Source organism: Molothrus ater, chromosome 4 (assembly GCF_012460135.2).
Source record: "Molothrus ater isolate BHLD 08-10-18 breed brown headed cowbird chromosome 4, BPBGC_Mater_1.1, whole genome shotgun sequence".
Classification (NCBI taxonomy): domain Eukaryota; kingdom Metazoa; phylum Chordata; class Aves; order Passeriformes; family Icteridae; genus Molothrus; species Molothrus ater.
The window spans coordinates 13,278,974-13,296,076 of record NC_050481.2 but is presented as its reverse complement, the minus strand read 5'-3'; the positions used below and the strand labels follow the sequence as shown (position 1 = coordinate 13,296,076).

General features: G+C 53.0%; 1 protein-coding gene across 1 annotated transcript; it reads left to right on the top strand.

Moving 5' to 3' along the window:
- Window positions 1-13,917: 13,917 nt before the first annotated feature.
- On the top strand, window positions 13,918-16,808 carry NKX6-1 (NK6 homeobox 1). The gene is given in 4 exon segments (XM_036382439.1): window positions 13,918-14,290; window positions 14,293-14,526; window positions 15,157-15,329; window positions 16,254-16,808. Coding segments are annotated over 4 exon segments (1,032 nt in total). The 3' UTR covers window positions 16,506-16,808.
- The last annotated feature ends 295 nt before the right edge of the window (window positions 16,809-17,103 follow it).

Below are 17,103 nucleotides of genomic sequence, written 5' to 3'. Positions count from 1 at the left end.
AAAATATAGGGCTAGAATGACCAGATTTCTTTTGCCACAGGAAAAACCTTCCTGTGGTCAATGAGACAGAGTCTATCCTTCAATACCTGCCTAAAGATCATTAGGCAGATTTTTACATCCCATCTAGGAGAAGAGTAAGGACCTCCATTTCTTCTACATCTGTGCTTCATCCTTAACCTAAACAGTGAAGAGAAAGATAGTTTTTTTAGAAAAGCTGAGAGGAAAAAATATTTGTTTAGCAAATGATGTGTTGGAAAAAAGTAGCAATAATGTCAAAGAAGCAAAACGTGAAGTACTCAATGCATATTAATGAGCAGAGGCAAGGCAAATTCAAGAAGATAAGTCAGTGTACAGCAAGCAATGAACAACTGGTGACAGTGGGGTGAGGCGTGAAGTCTTCTGGGCAGGGCCACTGGGAGAGAGAAAATTAAAAACAAGGACTAGGCCCCAGCGGGATCAGGCAGGAATCCAGCCCTGGCTTCGCTCCTCTCTGCCAGCTGGGTGTTCCTGCTCCTGTCATCCACTTTTTCACCTACAGAGTGCTCAGAAGTGCAAGAAGGGACAGCAAAAACAGTTGTATCACAGCAAAGCATTTCAAGCCTCTCCACCTCAGGGGAAAGAGGCAAGGGGTTCCCAGAAGAGTCGTGGGGCAGGGGGCTTATGGATGAAGCAGATCATGGGAGTGTGGTTGTCCTGCTTCTCAGCTGCAAGGCAGCACCTTGCAGCCATGGGAGCCCAGTACCTGGTTAAACTGGTCGGATGGGAATTTTCCAAGTCAACACCCTGTTACTCAGGTTCCTTTGGGGCAAGTAACTACACTGGCTGGAATGTAACATCACTTCTCCAAATGTTGTGACTAGGCATGGTTTCACAATGTGCGGCAGAAACTTCCATGTGCTCCCAGGACAGAGGGATTAGCATGTCAGCCGACAACTCTCCTGATATTCAAATATTATCACCTCTCCTGGATGGATTTCAGTGTCTTGATGTGTGAGAACCTCAGAGGTTTCTGCTGCTCTGTGTTGCCTTGTATTCCCACATGAATTTAGTGGCTCAAAGCTGCCAGTAAACAACCCAAACGTCATCTACCAACTCAACATTATCTGCAGCACAGGGAAGCTTCTAACAAGCAAATCCTTGCACTTCCCCCCCTGCCCCAAGCTAGGACACATCACCTGCCCGGCTAGGCTGCCCCCTGCCCTGCACTCTGGTTATCCACAGCAGGCAGATCTGCCTCGTCTGCTGCTGGCTGAGCCCGTAGCTGCCTCTGCTCTGAGCCTCGACCTACGTACAAAAGGAGGAGTTTTCTGCAGGCAGACGCAAAACCGGAGCCCTGACATTAGAAGAGTTATATAAGCCCTTACACAAGCTGCATCCAGGCTCCTGGAAAGGCAGCCGGCGTGGAGCTGCTGCTGTCTCCACTGAGCAGCAGCAAGCCCCTTGCGTGGCGAAGAGGCAGAGTGGAGCTGCTTCATGGCTGCAGCAGCAGCAGCAGGAAATGGAAGGAACTGGTTCCCTGTCTGCTCAGAAACTGGGGAACAGAAAGTATCTGTCTCAAAACGAGTTAGAAAGAAAGGCACGTCTGCAGTTGTAACACTGAGGATCCCTATTGCCAGCAGTCTCAGAAACAGAAGGGGTTTGCAGGGTCTGGGGTTACTTTTTAATGGATTCCTACTAATGCACAGAAGTGAGACAAGTGGAAAATGTAGATACCTACTGGTCAGCACAGATAGCAATGCCAGGCCTTGTCAGCAACAGTTCAGTATCCTCTTAAATAATATCAATTATGAACAATATTGTAATGTGCTGCTTTCAATCAATTTATCATTTTTTTTGCATCCCTAAATAATTTTAAAGAGGATAACCCCAAGTCAGAAAGAAGGAGAGGAAACAGCGATACAACAGCCTCAATCAGGCTGTATGATTTTTCTCCAATGCACAAGCCTAGCTATTAATACCCTGTGCTCCCCTGATGAAACCAAGAGCTGCAAAACACTGCCTGGTGCTGCCTTGAGACAGTGCATGGGAGCCCAGGTGTTCAGGATACACTTAAAGCTGAAATTCCAGGTCAGAAGCTCGTTATTACACAACCTGTGCACTCTGGGATGAATCCTCCTCCAGCTCTAGGCTCTAGACTCAGATACTAGAAAAAGGGAAAGCTGCACTGAAATATGGGCTTGTATGAGCCAATAAAGAGGCTGCTTTCCCCCCCTTTAAATGAATAGAGCATGAGCTGTAATACTGTCTTACTGGGTTTAACAGGGGTCAAAAGCCAGTGATACTTTGCCAAGGCATCCTGAAGAGAGCATACATATCTATATTTTAGTAATTTAAATCTACTGACAGCACTGAATTGTTCTTTTGTGTTTAGTTAATATGTCGTGTAATCTGTTTTCATTTGCTAGTCTGGCATAAAAACCTCATAGTCTGTGGCATTTGTGGTCGACTATTTGCTTATTAGTTGTACATTTGAACTTTATAAAATAGGCCACTTGTATGCCAGAAAAAACAAAGCAACAAAACAAACTGACCTCATTATTTCCAAGTTATGCAGCAGAGTCTGAGGAACATAATCTAGTGACCACTGTGAAAGCTCTGGCAGAGGGAACCTTTGCCCTAGGCAGCTGTCACCTTCTGTTTGGTCCAAGTGACTGAGTATTGCACAGCTACTGAGTTATTCTTTTTCCTTTATTCCTATCAAAATCCCAGGGATGGTCATACTTTTTCCAAAAAAAAAATCAAAACCAAAAAGAAACAAAACCAGGGTTCATTTGTGCATTTGTGGTGGGTGCTTGGCAAGCTGCTGCTGTTTTTGCATTAGATGTGAAATTAATTCTTGAGCTTGTTGAGGCTGTCTAAACATGCCATGAAATTGCAACACACCCTCCTTGTGCAATCGCACGTGCACTATGTGTTATATTACCCATGCAGATTCTTTCTTGTCATACAAACCTCCTTTTGGAATGCCATAACTTGCAACTCTTCTTTTTGCAAAGAGATGTGGGCATGGAAAAAGATGGAGACAAGTCTGATGAGGAAACAGACTTGGCAGGGGTAAGGACTATATGTTTACAATTCCATCTGGGAAAGGCTAAAGGGGTAACCACTGGATTGTTTAAAGGGACAAATGGCACCACTCTGTCAAACACAGGTGGCTGCCAGAAAAAATAGAGGAGCTGGCTCCATTCTAGTCAAGTCACACAAAATGTAGCACTGGCAGAATCAGCTGTCCCCCAACAAATTCAGTCTAAAGTATTTGGAGAAACTAGCTTACCCTTGGGCAGGACTGAAGAGCAAACCATTGTTCAAAAAGTTGCATAAGATGATTTTTAAAAGGCCTCAGTGGATACACAACAGCTCTTCCAGGTGACCCCACGCACAGTAGCTCCCCAGCACCTTCAGGTACCAGCCTGGGGGAGACTCAGGGGGTGCTGGGACACCTCATCCCTCACAGGACAAGGTCAGGAGCCCTAACACACAGCCTGCAGCAGGAAGGGCAGGAGGAAGAGGAGAGTGAGTGCCTCCTACACAGCTCCCATCACTCTGTGTGGCAACACCTCCTTGTCAGGAGAAACTTGGCCAAGCAAAATTATTGTGCCCAGTGCCACTTCCCAGTGATTTCCCTGGAGGTGGAGACCATTTATGTTAACACATATATGGTCGGTACCAGCCTTAACACCACAACTGCCTGCAATTTACTGCCAGCTGCAAGAGATAATCCCTTTTGTATGAGGTCAAGGCAGCCATGTTTGTGCCCCAACTTCACTGCCCTCTTCAATCCCAGGTCACTCTGGCTTTTCCTGTGTAACTGAGCAGACCATGATGCTCTCTGATGGACAGACTCTCAGAGAAAGTGCTTTCCTACCACACTATGAGCAATCCCCATTTTATCATCTGGCAACACTCACGTGCTCCCCCACAGGCCAGATATGAGGCTGAGCCCTGGTCTCATCTGTGGGAATTTTGCCATCTTAGGCCGAGGCAAAAGCTCTTTGACAGTTTCAGCAATATCTCCCAATCTCAGGTTAGAGTAATTTCCACAGGAAGTATTTACTGTTTACTGGGTTTGTGGTGCACAGAGCACAGCTTGCACTTGTCCCTGCTCTCTGTCACTGGATTTGCTCCCCTCCTCTTTGTGTTGCTTTCAATAGGTTTTATATAATTTCATTTAATTGAGCTCCTGTATTACCCACTCTATTACATTTCAGTTCATGAGAAAAGTTCATCTAAGGTATGATCAGGCATATCACCATTGATTTTTAGCAGTTTATGAAATATCACTCTGTTTTGCCAGCAATACCATCTAACTATCTTATCTCAAAGGACAGGAGGAGCATTATGGCCCACTCAGAGTGTATTTTATAAGTGGTGAGCAGCCGACAGGATGCAATTAAGCCAAGTATTACAGTCACGATCTGCAAAGGTTGCCCTGTAAAGTCTTGGTTTGCTGCCACTTTGCTGTGGTAGTCTTCAGACTGAAGTACATCTTGTACTTTACAAAGGTGTTCCTACATATTCACTTAGGAGCATTCTCTGAAAGTTACCTTCCAGTGGTAGAGCTGTAAAAATACCCTAGAAATTACCAGCTGGTTATACATATTTTCCATCTTTTTCCAAACCCTGCGCACTGGAACTGTGTTACACGAGATCCTGAGGTTTTCACTAGGGGGATACCTGTTGAGAGAAGCATCTTCCCTGTAGTTGAAGAGTCAAGAAAAAGTGAGCTTCAAAAGACGGAGACTTACGGCCTATTCTCTTTTGTTCTCTGTGTTTCCAGGTTTGTGGTTGAAAGCCTCTCAATAAATCTTGACCAGTGACTTTTGGATATATGCCACTCCTATTTCTGATATCACTTTTCTTCTCGCTAAGTCACCAGCAGAAGCAGCTCCCAGGAAGTTCTTCTTATTCCTCTTTTTCTTACCCGAAAATGCCAGATTTATTGGGAAAGCACTTGATCCTGGAAAGCTTCTTCTAGAGACTTGGTCTGTGTGCTAAATGGGCAAAGGCATCTGGGCTCCATCTGTGTTGCCTGTCCCCCAAGCCCCTCAGCGGGCTGACTGCCTCGATCACAAAGAAGGAGGTGTCTGTAACACCAGGAGGAATGGGTACTAGTTGCTCAAAAGAGGAATCAGTTCCACCTTTTAGCATTTTTAGCTCTTTTAGGGGCTGTGACCAAACTGGCTGGTCCTCAGTCAGCTACTGCCAGAAGAGCAGGACCCAAAATGGGAATGGAAAGCAACAATAGCAAGGGGCTTTCTACTGCTTCTATTGTTGTGCCAGACAAATGTCTGCTTACCTAAAAGTCTGCAGTGTAAAGCCAAAACAAGAGAAAGTCCAGAACCGTATCTTCAGGCTCACTCACTCTCTGATCCAGGTTTTTTTTTTTTTTCATGTAATTGCAAACTAAAGAAATTCCCTGTTTGCCAGCACAAGAAGACTCAGTTTTAGCCAGCTGCTGTACCAGCACGGTGCTTTCTGGACAGCATCCTTCATGCCCTCATGTCACATAGCCAAACATAGTACTGGAAGAAATTACCTGGGTATCTCATTACAGCCAAGAATTCCCTGCTGTCCTGTCCCCAGTGCCACTAGAGGTTCATACAAGCTGCACAAAATGACTTGACATCACTGGTTGTGAGAGATGAAAAGGAAAGTGTGAATGTAATCAGAGCAGGAGCTGATAGAGAGGACTGAGAAACATGTAGAAAAATGACAGTTTCCTCTGTCAGGCAAGAAACAGTAGTGTGCTTTATCCCAGGAGTTCTTGACATTGCCACTGCAAACTGAGGCAAGAACTGGGATTCAAACTCTCACAGTGGGAAATTGCCCCTTCTGGATGCAGGCTTTTTAGTGGTCTATATTTCTGATCCTTCACTAGAGAGGGAAAAGCAAGAGGGGAAAAAACCCCTAAAACACTGAACAGTTCCCCTAGGAATTCAGCTCACAGAAAAATCTGACCAGCGGTTTTCCAGCTTCCTCAGCAGCTCCTTCAGACCTCTGGAGAGCAGGTCCAGCCATCCTGTGCTTCCCTGCACAGGGTCATCCCCAGCTGTGAGCCTGCTGCCCCTGTCGTGTGTAGCACTTCATCTTCTCTGCCAGAGAATGGGGTGGAGCCTGACAGAAGCCACCACATCCCCTCGGTCTATAGCGCAGCACTCACAATTACCTCTAACAAACCCCATGCTGCTGTTGGGGCCAGTGAGCTGGAGTTTGCAGGGCTGGATGGCACCGAACCTCGGAGGGAGGGGAGGGAGGGAAGTAACTCTTTCCTGCTGCTCAGTGTACTGCCAGGCTGTTCTGCTCCAGGCTGTTCTGTTCCAAAGGCAGGAATTCTGCACACCAGAAGCAGCAGTGGAAGCTCCAGCCCTGACCCATGCAGGGAGATGCTCTTGCACCTTCCATTACTGCACAACAGCCACCCTGGCATGGGGCAGGCAGACGCACACTCTCCTTCCTGACTGCACAAATAGATTTGTACCTTCCTGCGGTTTCCAGCGGCCGGCGAGCGCTAGGTGGAGCTGCCGGAGCGAGCACGGCAGCGCCGGGAACCGGCCCCAGAATCGCCGGGAACCGGCCCCAGAATCGCCGGGCTCTCCCCGAGCCGCGCCGCGTCCCAGCCCCGCTCCCCGAGCTCCCCGAGCTCCCCGTGCTCCTGACACCGCCAATATTCCTCGGCTCGTTTCGCTAACACTGAAACTGAAACGGAGAAAGCAAGATCTTTTCTTAAAGTCGTGGTACGAAGTATACCGCTATCAGTGGTTTTCTCCACTCTTTCGGCTGAATCTGCTAATCAATGCAACCCTGTCAGCCTTTGATGTGATGGAAAACGCTGAAATATGATTTTCTAAGAATCATAAAATTATGCACATAATGATAGCCGTCGCACTGCTTTCCCCCTCCCACCCCCATTTAGATCATCAGTTTAATGATTTTCAGTTCCCTGACACTGGATCACCCCGTGCCAACAGCTCCTAAGCAAAGCTCTCACTGCTGATCTCCATGGTGGGGCTGCTTAAAGATCAATAGCAGCGATGGCCTAGTGTACATATATTTGTCTCACAGAGTGAAAGAAACTGCATAAAAGGTCCAGCTTTGCCAATTAGATTTCCATACATTTTTGCTGCTAATATGGAACCGAAGCAAAGCCAGACATTAATTTTAGCCATAGAGTATATGTGGTTATCTACATCAAGAAATCCCTCACTTGGATGCCAGGGCAGTGCCTCAATCCATATCCAATAGTTGTGGGGGCACTCACTTGTCCTGCAAGTGCTTGGGAGGTTCAACTGGTCAGCCAGGGCTGGGGGATGATGGGTGAACTTCTGTTGGATTTAAACTGATGTCTTTATCCACATCTCATATGCACACACACACTGCAGAGTGGGAAGTTTCTGTGCAGCAATGTTCAATGGAAGGGAAAAGGAAGGTACCACTCTTTGGAAGAGTGGCACCTTCGCAGCCCTTAGGCAAAGATGAATGAAGGAGACGGAGCACCAGTGTTTCTTGCCCCTGCTGTTGCACACCTGGCCTGTGGCAGGAACACTTTGGCATCACTGTTTGCAGCAGGTTTCCAAAATAGTTTCTTTGCCTGGGGCTGATCAGCTACATGCATCCTGTCCCCACAGAATTCCCAGCTGGAAGTGAAGGAGGCCTCTCACCAGCCATCACACTACAGACTCAGGTGTGCAGAGGCAGCAGCAGTCCCATTGCTGCTGCTCCCAGATGGAGAGAAGGGCCATCCCTACCACAAGGCCTTCAGTCCTCAGCAAGTCAGAGGGAAATGCCTTGTCTGAGTGCCAGGTCACATCACGGGCACATCTGTGCTGGCTGCAGTGTTTGGGAGCACCACACGGGAATACACAAATATGGAAATGTTGAGAAATCTGTTGTGCGCTAATTAGGATAGACGGAGGGCTGGTGATCAGTAATGCCACAGGGCTGTTGCTAGCAGGGCTTTGGAGCCAGGATGCCAGCAGAGAGGTGGGTGCACCTGCAGGAGACCCCTGTGGCCATATTAAATCGGTATGTGATGTTTCTACAACGCAGTGTAACAGTGGAGCTGGTGACAGGCCCTGGAGGTGGAAGCTGGGCAAGCTTCAGGTAAGGCTTGTATTGCCCAGAGGGGAGCGTGCGGGGTGGGCAGGGCCTGAGCAGAGCATGGGCCTGGGGTGGGAATGGGTCTCGGAACAGGACTGCTCCAGGAATGGTTTCAGGGTGAACCTGTGGACTCTGGATGGACTCTCTGCACTTGTAATCCTCTCCTCCCAGCTTCCCCCAGCAGGGGTCAGGCTGAACCAACGATCACAAATCAAAAGTAAAAGTAACTATTCCGTTTCAGCAGCAAATATTCTCAATGTTCCAGAAACGAGAAAAATATTTTGCCTTCCTGAGGATACGGAAAATGCTTGAGCATTTCACTTAAGAAAAGCAAAAGAAATATTGAAGTGGTAACAGAGGTGAGTGCAGAACACCCTCCTCTTTGCAGCTGTTTTTAAAAGGCAATGACCGTGTCCTGCTCCCACTCAGCCTCAGCCTCCGCTCCCAGTTACTCTGGATACGCTTCAGTGTAAATGCAAAGAGAAATTCGGACAGAATGCGCGGACCGCAGCGTTAGCGCGGCCAAGTGACGAGAGCGTGTCCACAGAAGGGACTGGGAGCCCCCGGGGAAGGCAGAGCTCGCAGCATCCGCCAGCGGCTGGAGAGGGAAAGTCGCTCCCCGCACAAACCATTCCTGCGCGGTCACAAGTAAGTAACCCAGAGCGGTGCCAGTCCTAGGGCGAGGCCAGCACACCCCCAGAGAGAGCTGGCAGCGTTTCATGGTCCTTGGCACTCTCAAGAGCAGCCCAGGGAGTCTGCAGTGGGATCTCCCGCTAAGTGACGCCTCTGACCTAAGCTGTCACCAGAGGTCTGCGGGCAGACGCTCTGGAACAAGAATGCTAAAAAGCAGGTGAGATGTACCCAAAGGACAGTCTCCTGAAAATTTTTCTGGCCAGCTTTGTCTCAGTTTATCACCTAGCAAGAGGACACAGGATGGCATTTCATGCGTGGAATTTTAATGATAAATTTATTATATTTTAGTGTATTATTGGCGTCCGATTTTGTAGTCTTACAAGAAATTTCCGTTTCCACATCTCCATTAAATGTCTGATTCATTTTCTTGGCTCGTGGTAATGCCTCAGGCTACATCACTAAAGAATCAGTGCTCTGCATTAGATAAATATAAGACCAAGTCTGATTAACCTATTAACTATTTTTAATTAACTTTTACTGTTCTTCAAATATTCCGTGTTTTTGAGGAAGCAGAAAGAGGATGAGAGCAGGCTGGTGCTGTAGAGATGTATAGAGCTAGCATATGGACCGAGATTATTCATCATCATTGGCAGCAGCTCTGCTGTAGGGAATCTTGCAACAACATCACAATTTTCCTGCTAGAGTGAATGTCATAATGGACACATTTGTAGGGTGAGTTATGGCCAAGATAGAAAAAAAATTCAATCTTTATAGCGTTTTTATGCTCTGTCTTCCTTTTTGGTGATCAGATCTTGATTAAGAGTTCGAATTAGCGCCCAGAAGAACATTATGCTTTCCTGGCTCAGCTCCTTCCCACGATGTAGGGCAGACAACAAATGATTCAATGGTTTTACAGTGCTGCTACAACAAAAAGGTGTCTATATACCTATCCACCACTTTAGGAAACTAACGGGCTGCTTGCTTGCAATGAGGAACATATGGTAGTGTCAAAACATTTTATTTGCTAAATAAAGTGACTGCTTCATTTAGTTCAGACAGGCTCCTCTCACAGCCACGATGACTTATTAGGGAAAAAGCTGGGCAAGGTGGGGTTCACTGTCTCTGCTGTTGGGGGCTGGAAGAGCTCTGTGGGGCAGAGCAGCCCTTCCCTCGAGGGCAGCACCCGGCGCGATGCTGCAGTGCGGGTTCCGTCTCTGCAGCTTGAAGAACATCTGACCCTGCAATGCTTAAGCACGTTCGACCTTTTAATTCTAGGTGTCCTTACGGTTTGGTTGGGATATTTTTTCCCTTTCAGATACACTGGGACCATTCTGGTGGAAGTGAATTTTGGAGGCATAGCTGCTCCAGCACTCGTACTTACTATGCCTCGAACGAGCAAAACAGCTTTTCTTTTTTCTTTCTTTCTATTATTTTTTCTTCTCCTTTTTTTGACAACGCTTCTCTTGTGTACCTGCGAATTCATTCACGCGTCTTTACTTCCTCCCGGGGAGGCCGGGCTCCCCATCGCAGCTCAGCCCCTCCCTGCCCCCAGCCCCCGCCCCTCGCAGCCCGGGACCCCGCTGTCCCTGCCACGCTGCCGTCCCCGGGGCTCTGCGGGCTGCTGGCCCGGGCCCCGATGGGATTCTGAGGGAGCTGCTCTCCTCTCGCCGCTTGGCACCCTCCGGCTTGCCGCTCGGCCCTGCTCTCCGCGGGCCGGCCGCTCGCTCCTCCTCTCCCCGCAGCCCGCGCTCGCCCTGGCGGCTGTTCTCTCTTTCATTGCCGGACTCGGTGGCTGCCCTATTTGAAGCGGCGAAGCGCTTACGATGAGACGCCGTGGAAGTGGTGAAATGCAGCCGGGTATTGGTGAGCAGCCCCGGCTGCAGCGGGTCCGGTCAGTGACCCCATCTGCTCAAGGAGTGCTTCGGCTGCGGTGTTTCCAGACTGTCGCTTGCTCGCCCTCTTAGTGAAGTTTGTTGCTGGGGTGGCTTTCACCCCCACCGCTGCCTGGGGTGCTCACGGTGTCCCCCACCCTGCTGAGCGGCGCAGCCCAGCCCCGGCTGCCTCCCGAGTTACTTTGCCTCACTACTTTAGCTTAGGGACTGACTGCCCTGGCTTAGGGAAAACAGAAGCTGAGTATGGAAAAGGAATCAAATATTAATATTTTCGAATATTTCGGTTGTTAAAGACCGAGAGAAAGTAATTCTGGTGTCTGCTTTTGAATCCGTTTCTCATGCAGGGGCAGCCCTCTGGGCGCCATCCCACCTGCGATGCTATCTTTAGGGAAGAAGTTGCACGAGGAGACCCCCAAATAAACACTCGTATTTTTCAATATGCCATCACTTTCTTACAGTAGGAAAGGAGGAAAAGCTCTTATGTTGGAGGGATTGTTCTATTTTGCTTCCGCTAGAAGCCAAGCCGAGAGGTGCCGGGCGGCGAACTCCCGGCCGGGCCGGGAAAGGGCCGGTACCGCCGGTACCGTCGGACCGAGCGCGGGGCTGGCAGCGCCCGCGGCCCGCACAGCCCCGGGCGGCACCGCAGCTCGGGCCGGCCCGGCAGGACCGCGCTGCGGGCTCAGGGCCCGCTCCCCCCCCGCGCCAGCGCAGACCCGCGGCCGAAGCTGCCGCCGCTGCCGGTGCCCGGCCCTGGCAGAGCTCCCTTGGGGCGCTGCGAGGAGGGAGGCGGTGAGTCCGGGCCGGGGGAGAGCCCCTGCCCCCGCACCGTCTCCTCTGCAGCAGGGAGGAAAAGAGGCTCCCTTGGGTGCTGGACACGCAGCGGGGCCGCTCCGCGCCTGCCTCAGCACTTACAAAAGCGGTTTAGCATTTCTCTCCCCCCTAATTCAAATGCAAATCGGTCTCTTTGAGAGGCGGCTCCCCGCTCCCCACGGCCGCTGCCGGAGCTGAGCCTGGGCGCCGCCGGGGCTGCGGGGCCGGCCGTGCGGGGCGGCCGCGGCCGAGCGCTCGCTGGCTCCTCTGCAACCAGCAGGAAAGCACTTTTTTTGGTTTTTCTTTTAGAATATTTGCGAAGTGACAAGAGGACAAAGAAAAAAAAAAATTCAGACTCGGAGGTTTAACTCGAGCTTCCCGGAGGTGCCCTTCGTGTGTCTGCGCCAAAGTTAAGGCGAGGCAAGATCCTACGCGCCCTTTCTCCAAGTGTATTCAGCAAATTTATAATGCAAACTAAAACAATTCAGAGCAACAAGGGATTATTTAGAAATAGAAGGAAACATCGTTGCAGGTAGAGGACCAACGTTCCTCCGCTTTACCTAAGATTTGTAATTAAAATAAAATTAATTTTCACATCATCCCGTTTTTCCACGCTCGAGGAAAATAGAGTTCCCCACAGGTACAACACACGGGCACAGACAGCACAGGGAAAAATTGTTCAGGGTGATTTTGCATCACTCTTCCGTGGAATGCTCTTTAGGGGACAAATAGGATTTTTTTCCCCTTGCAGCCTTAGGCTACGGGAATTGCCATGAGCAGCCGGGGGTGCCGGGCACAAATGCCCAGGGGGCTCGCTGTTACCGGGGGCTTCGGGGGTACAGCTCCGGGCAGTGCCGGGCCGGAGGGGCCGGGCACGGCGGCACCAACAGAGACAGAGAGCGGTTCCAGCGGGGACAGAGAGCATCCACACGGCCCAGAGGCGTGCGGGAAGGGCCGAGTCAGTTCACACCTCCCGCATCCCAAGGAAACACCGGGGCAGGCCCGGCCCGACCGGGACTCGAGCGGCTCTGCTCTCTAGAGTCGCTCCCAAGAAAGAGAGAGACAAAGAGAGAGAGAGAGAAAGGGAGAAAGAGAGGGAAAAAGAGAGAGAAAGAAAGAAAAAGAAAGAAAGAAAGAAAGAAAGAAAGAAAGAAAGAAAGAAAGAAAGAAAGAAAGAAAGAAAGAAAGAAAGAAAGAAAGAAAGAAAGAAAGAAAGAAAGAAAGAAAGAAAGAAAGAAAGAAAGAAAGAAAGAAAGAAAGAAAGAAAGAGAAAGAAAAAAAGAAAGAAAGAAAAAGAAAGAAAGAAAAAGAAAGAAAGAAAAAGAAAGAAAGAAAGAAAGAAAGAAAGAAAGAAAGAAAGAAAGAAAGAAAGAAAGAAAGAAAGAAAGAAAGAAAGAAAGAAAGAAAGAAAGAAAGAAAGAAAGAAAGAAAGAGTAATACGGATAGATAAAACGATGGGGGAAAACAGAGGAATTAAATGAGAGAGGGGAAAGAAAAAGAGAAGGAGAGAGAAAATGAAAAAGGAAAGGAAACGAGAAAGTAAAAGGAAAAGAAATCAAATGTAGAAAAATAAATTACAATTAAAAATAAAAATAAAACGTAAAAGAGAAAGGAAAAGACAAAGGAAAAAGGACAGCAAGAAAGAAAAGGAAAAAAAGAAGGGAAAAAATGATAGGCAAAAAAGGAAAGCAAAAGGGAGAAAGAGGGACAAGAAAGAGGAGAGGAAAAAGGGTAAACAAAAGGGAAAAGTAAAAGGAAAGGAAAAGAGAAAGGAAAGAGAGGGAAAGGGAAAAGATAAAGAAAAGGAAAGAGGGAAAATAAAACTGGAAAGGAAAAAGAGGGGGAAAGGAGCAAAGGGGAAAATAGAAGAAAAGCTAGGAGAGCAGAGGAGAGGGGAGCCGGGCGAGCCCGAAGTTGGCGGCAGGGCGGGCGCGGCGCGGGTGGGCAGGGCCGGCAGCCGCCCCGCCCCCGCCCCGCCGCCGCCGCCGCCGCCGCGCCCGCTGCCGGCCGTGCCCCCGCTAAAGGAGGCAGGAGCGGGGCGGCGCGGCAGTGCGCCCCGAGCCGCGCCCGCAGCCCCGACAGCAGCCGCCAGGAACCGCGCCGGGAGCGATGCGGGGCGCCGGGGAGGAGGCAGGGACGGCGAACGCGGCCCCCGCGCCGCTGTGAGCCCCCGGCCGCCGGCGGGCAGCGGGAGCGGCGGTGCATCGGTGCGGGCGCACGGCCGCTGCGCAGACACACGCGAACAGCCGTGTCCGACAGCACCGCCGCTTTCCGCCCCGGCAGCGTCCGCCGCGGCGCAGCCCCGATGCCCGGCGGGACGGCGGGGCCGCCGCTCGGGCGCGTAGCTCCCCGCTAGAGGCGGCGGCCCCCGCGGGCTGGATGCGCGTCGCCGGTGCGGGCGGCACCCCCGGGCCGGCCGCCGGGGCCCCGCGGCTCTAGGGGCCGTCCGGGCCCCCCGCCCCGGGCCGGCGGCGGCGGCACGGGGATGCTGGCGCTGGGGCAGATGGACGGCGCGCCCCGGCAGGGCGCCTTCCTGCTGGGCAGCCCGCCGCTGGCCGCCCTGCACAGCATGGCCGAGATGAAGGCACCGCTGTACCCCGCGTACCCCCTGCCCGCCGGGCCCGCCTCCTCTTCCTCCGCCTCCGCCTCGCCCGCCTCCGCCTCGCCCTCGCCGCCGCTCGGCTCCCCCGGCCTCAAGGCGCCCGCCGCCTCCGCCGCCGCCGCGGGCGGGCTCTCGGCGCTGGGCACGGCCCCGCCGCAGCTCTCGGCCGCCACCCCGCACGGCATCAACGACATCCTCAGCCGGCCCTCCATGCCCCTGCCGGGCGCCGCGCTCGCCTCCGCCTCGCCCTCCGCTTCTCGGCGGCGCCCGCCGGGCTGCTGGCCGGGCTGCCCCGTTTCGGCAGCCTCAGCCCTCCGCCGCCGCCGCCGCCCGCCCTCTACTTCAGCCCTGGGGCCGCCGCCGCCGCGGCCGCCGTGGCCGCCGGGCGCTACCCCAAGCCGCTGGCCGAGCTGCCCGGCCGGACGCCGATCTTCTGGCCGGGGGTGATGCAGAGCCCGCCGTGGAGGGACGCCCGCCTCGCCTGCGCCCCCCGTGAGTACCCGGCGTCGCGGGGCAGCAGGGGGGAGAGGGCGCGGGGAGCCCCGGTGGCATTCCGCTCCCCGTGCTAGGGAGTCCCCGCGCCCTGGCATCGCTGTGAGACCCTTCTGCCCCTCCGCCCAGGGCCCGGCCGTAGCCGAGGGGGCTGGCTTTGCCTAGATTTCTTTTGTTTTCGTTTCTTAAGTTCATTTTGCTTTCTCCGTCCCCTCGGTCAGCGCAAAACTCTGTAATATGTCGCCCATTATCGCCGGCGAAAAGCGAAACCCGCCGAGGCGAAATTAGCCGCGCTGCCGCTGCTGGGGACTCTCGGGGCCGGGGTTGGCTTTAGGGGCGCGCACAAACTTTCCCCGAGCAGGACTTTCTGCTACCACCCGCTTGCACCAGCCGTGGCTTAAAAAAAAAAAAAAAAATCATTTGCCCGCTCAGATTTTATAATCAAAAATAATCAAGGAGAGCCGAAGGGCCAGAGCCGTCGCTTGGCATAGTCAGTAGTTTTCTTACGCACCCCCCGCGCAGAGACCCCTCCGTCCCCTGGGGCCGCTTGAGAGTGAAGCGCTTTCCCAAATCCGTAGATTAACTTGTCTGTCCCTGCCTTCCCTTTCTCTCCCCCCCTCCCTTCGCCAGATCAAGGCTCAATTTTGCTGGATAAGGACGGAAAGAGAAAACATACAAGACCCACTTTTTCTGGCCAGCAGATTTTCGCTCTGGAAAAGACTTTTGAACAGACGAAATACCTGGCGGGCCCGGAGCGAGCCCGGCTGGCGTATTCCCTGGGGATGACGGAGAGCCAAGTAAAGGTGAGAGCAATGGCTCACGCACCGAGTGGTGCGGGGCTGGAGGAGCGGGGAACAAAAGGGCCCCACCGCGGAAACGGGGTCCCGTCTGAACCAGCCGGAGATGCTGCGGGCTGGCGAGGGCTTCCCCGGCAACCACCGGCATTTCTCCCTTTATTGCCTCACTGCGGGGCCGAGAAAGTAGTTTTAAACCATTTTAAAAACCGAACAAATTGAACCAAACAAACCCAAGCAAGACTGAGAAGCTCTGAACACCATGGGGGTGGCCAGCATTCTGGGAAAGCCGGGAAAGGGGGATGTTAGGGTGTCGCACTGCCGCGCCCGCACTCTTACGTTTTGGTTAAAAACTCTGTGTTTTGGTCAAAGCGGAGGTGTGAGGGGTTGGGAGAGCGGGCTGAGCTCCCCGAGAGCATGCAGAGGCGTTTGCTTGGTGGACTGGGCCAGAGGGGCCCCTCGGCGGTGCTCACGCTTTCAGTCTGATCTGCAGAGCCTCCTTTGTCACCGCAAATACGTCCCGATGGCTGCGAATAAATTATTGCAGCTTCTACAATGAAAATGCCCCCCTCCTCTGGCAGCGCCCTGCCGGAGAGTAAATACATCTGGCTGGGCAGGGGGGCTGGGAAAGGCGTCAGCCCCAAATGTGTGTATCCCCGCCCCAGGCAGGATGGCAGGGAGCCTCGGGGGAGCTGGGCACGGCTGTCGGCCCGCGCTGGGGGCCCCGCGCCGGGCCGGGTGTCGGCGGCTGCCGGGAGCGCGGTGCCGCGGGGATCGGCCGCTTTCGTTGTGGGGAAATTGCCCAAAGGGCGGCGAAGCGGGGATCGCTGCCGCACGCCGGGGATGGGCAGTGACGGGGCAGCGGGGCGGGAGCGGCCCGGTCCCCGCCGCAGGTGGCCGTGCCCGCGATGGTGACGGTGGCGGCGGGGGCAGGTCTGGTTCCAGAACCGACGGACCAAGTGGAGGAAGAAGCACGCGGCGGAGATGGCGACGGCAAAGAAGAAGCAGGACTCGGAGACGGAGCGGCTGAAGGGCGCCTCGGAGAACGAGGAGGAGGACGATGACTACAACAAGCCCCTGGACCCCAATTCGGACGATGAGAAGATAACGCAGCTCCTGAAGAAACACAAGCCGGGGGGCGGCGGGCTGTTGCTGCATCCCCCGGAGGGGGAGGCCTCCGTCTAGCCTGCGTCGCCCTCCGCCGCTTTCGGAGATGTACAGATCTATTTTTCTAGACCCTACGCGCCCGGGAGGAGGAGCAGACGCCGGAGGGAGAGCAGAGAGGACTGCGGGCAGCGGGCCCCGGCGGGCGCGCCCGGTCCCCCGCGCCGCGCGTTGTTGTTGTAGGGTGGCGGGCGGAGGGGAGCGGCGGGGCTGGCCCGACCCCGGCCCCGCTCCCGGCCGTGCGGCGGCCGCGTCTTTGCCGGCTCTTTGTAAATAAACCGTGAGTCACCGCGACCATAGGCGTTCCTTACTGTGAATATTTAAAATGTAACATACATTCTTTTTTTTTTTCTTTTTTCTTTTTTTTTTTCTTTTTTTTCTTTTTTGTACAGCGGGGGCCGAGGGCGCAGCCGTCCCGCCCGCCCCGCGCTCTCCGGCAGCACCGGGGGCACCGCCGAGGAAAAAGCCGCCGTGGCCGCCACCGGTGCCTCCCTCGGGCCGAAACTGCAGCGGCCCCGCGTGCTATTTATTAGTATTTTTGAAACACTTTCTGTTGCGGTCGTCGTGCAAGGGAGGGCGGAGGGTGGGGGGGGGAGAGGGCGGAGGGACAGAGTTTGCT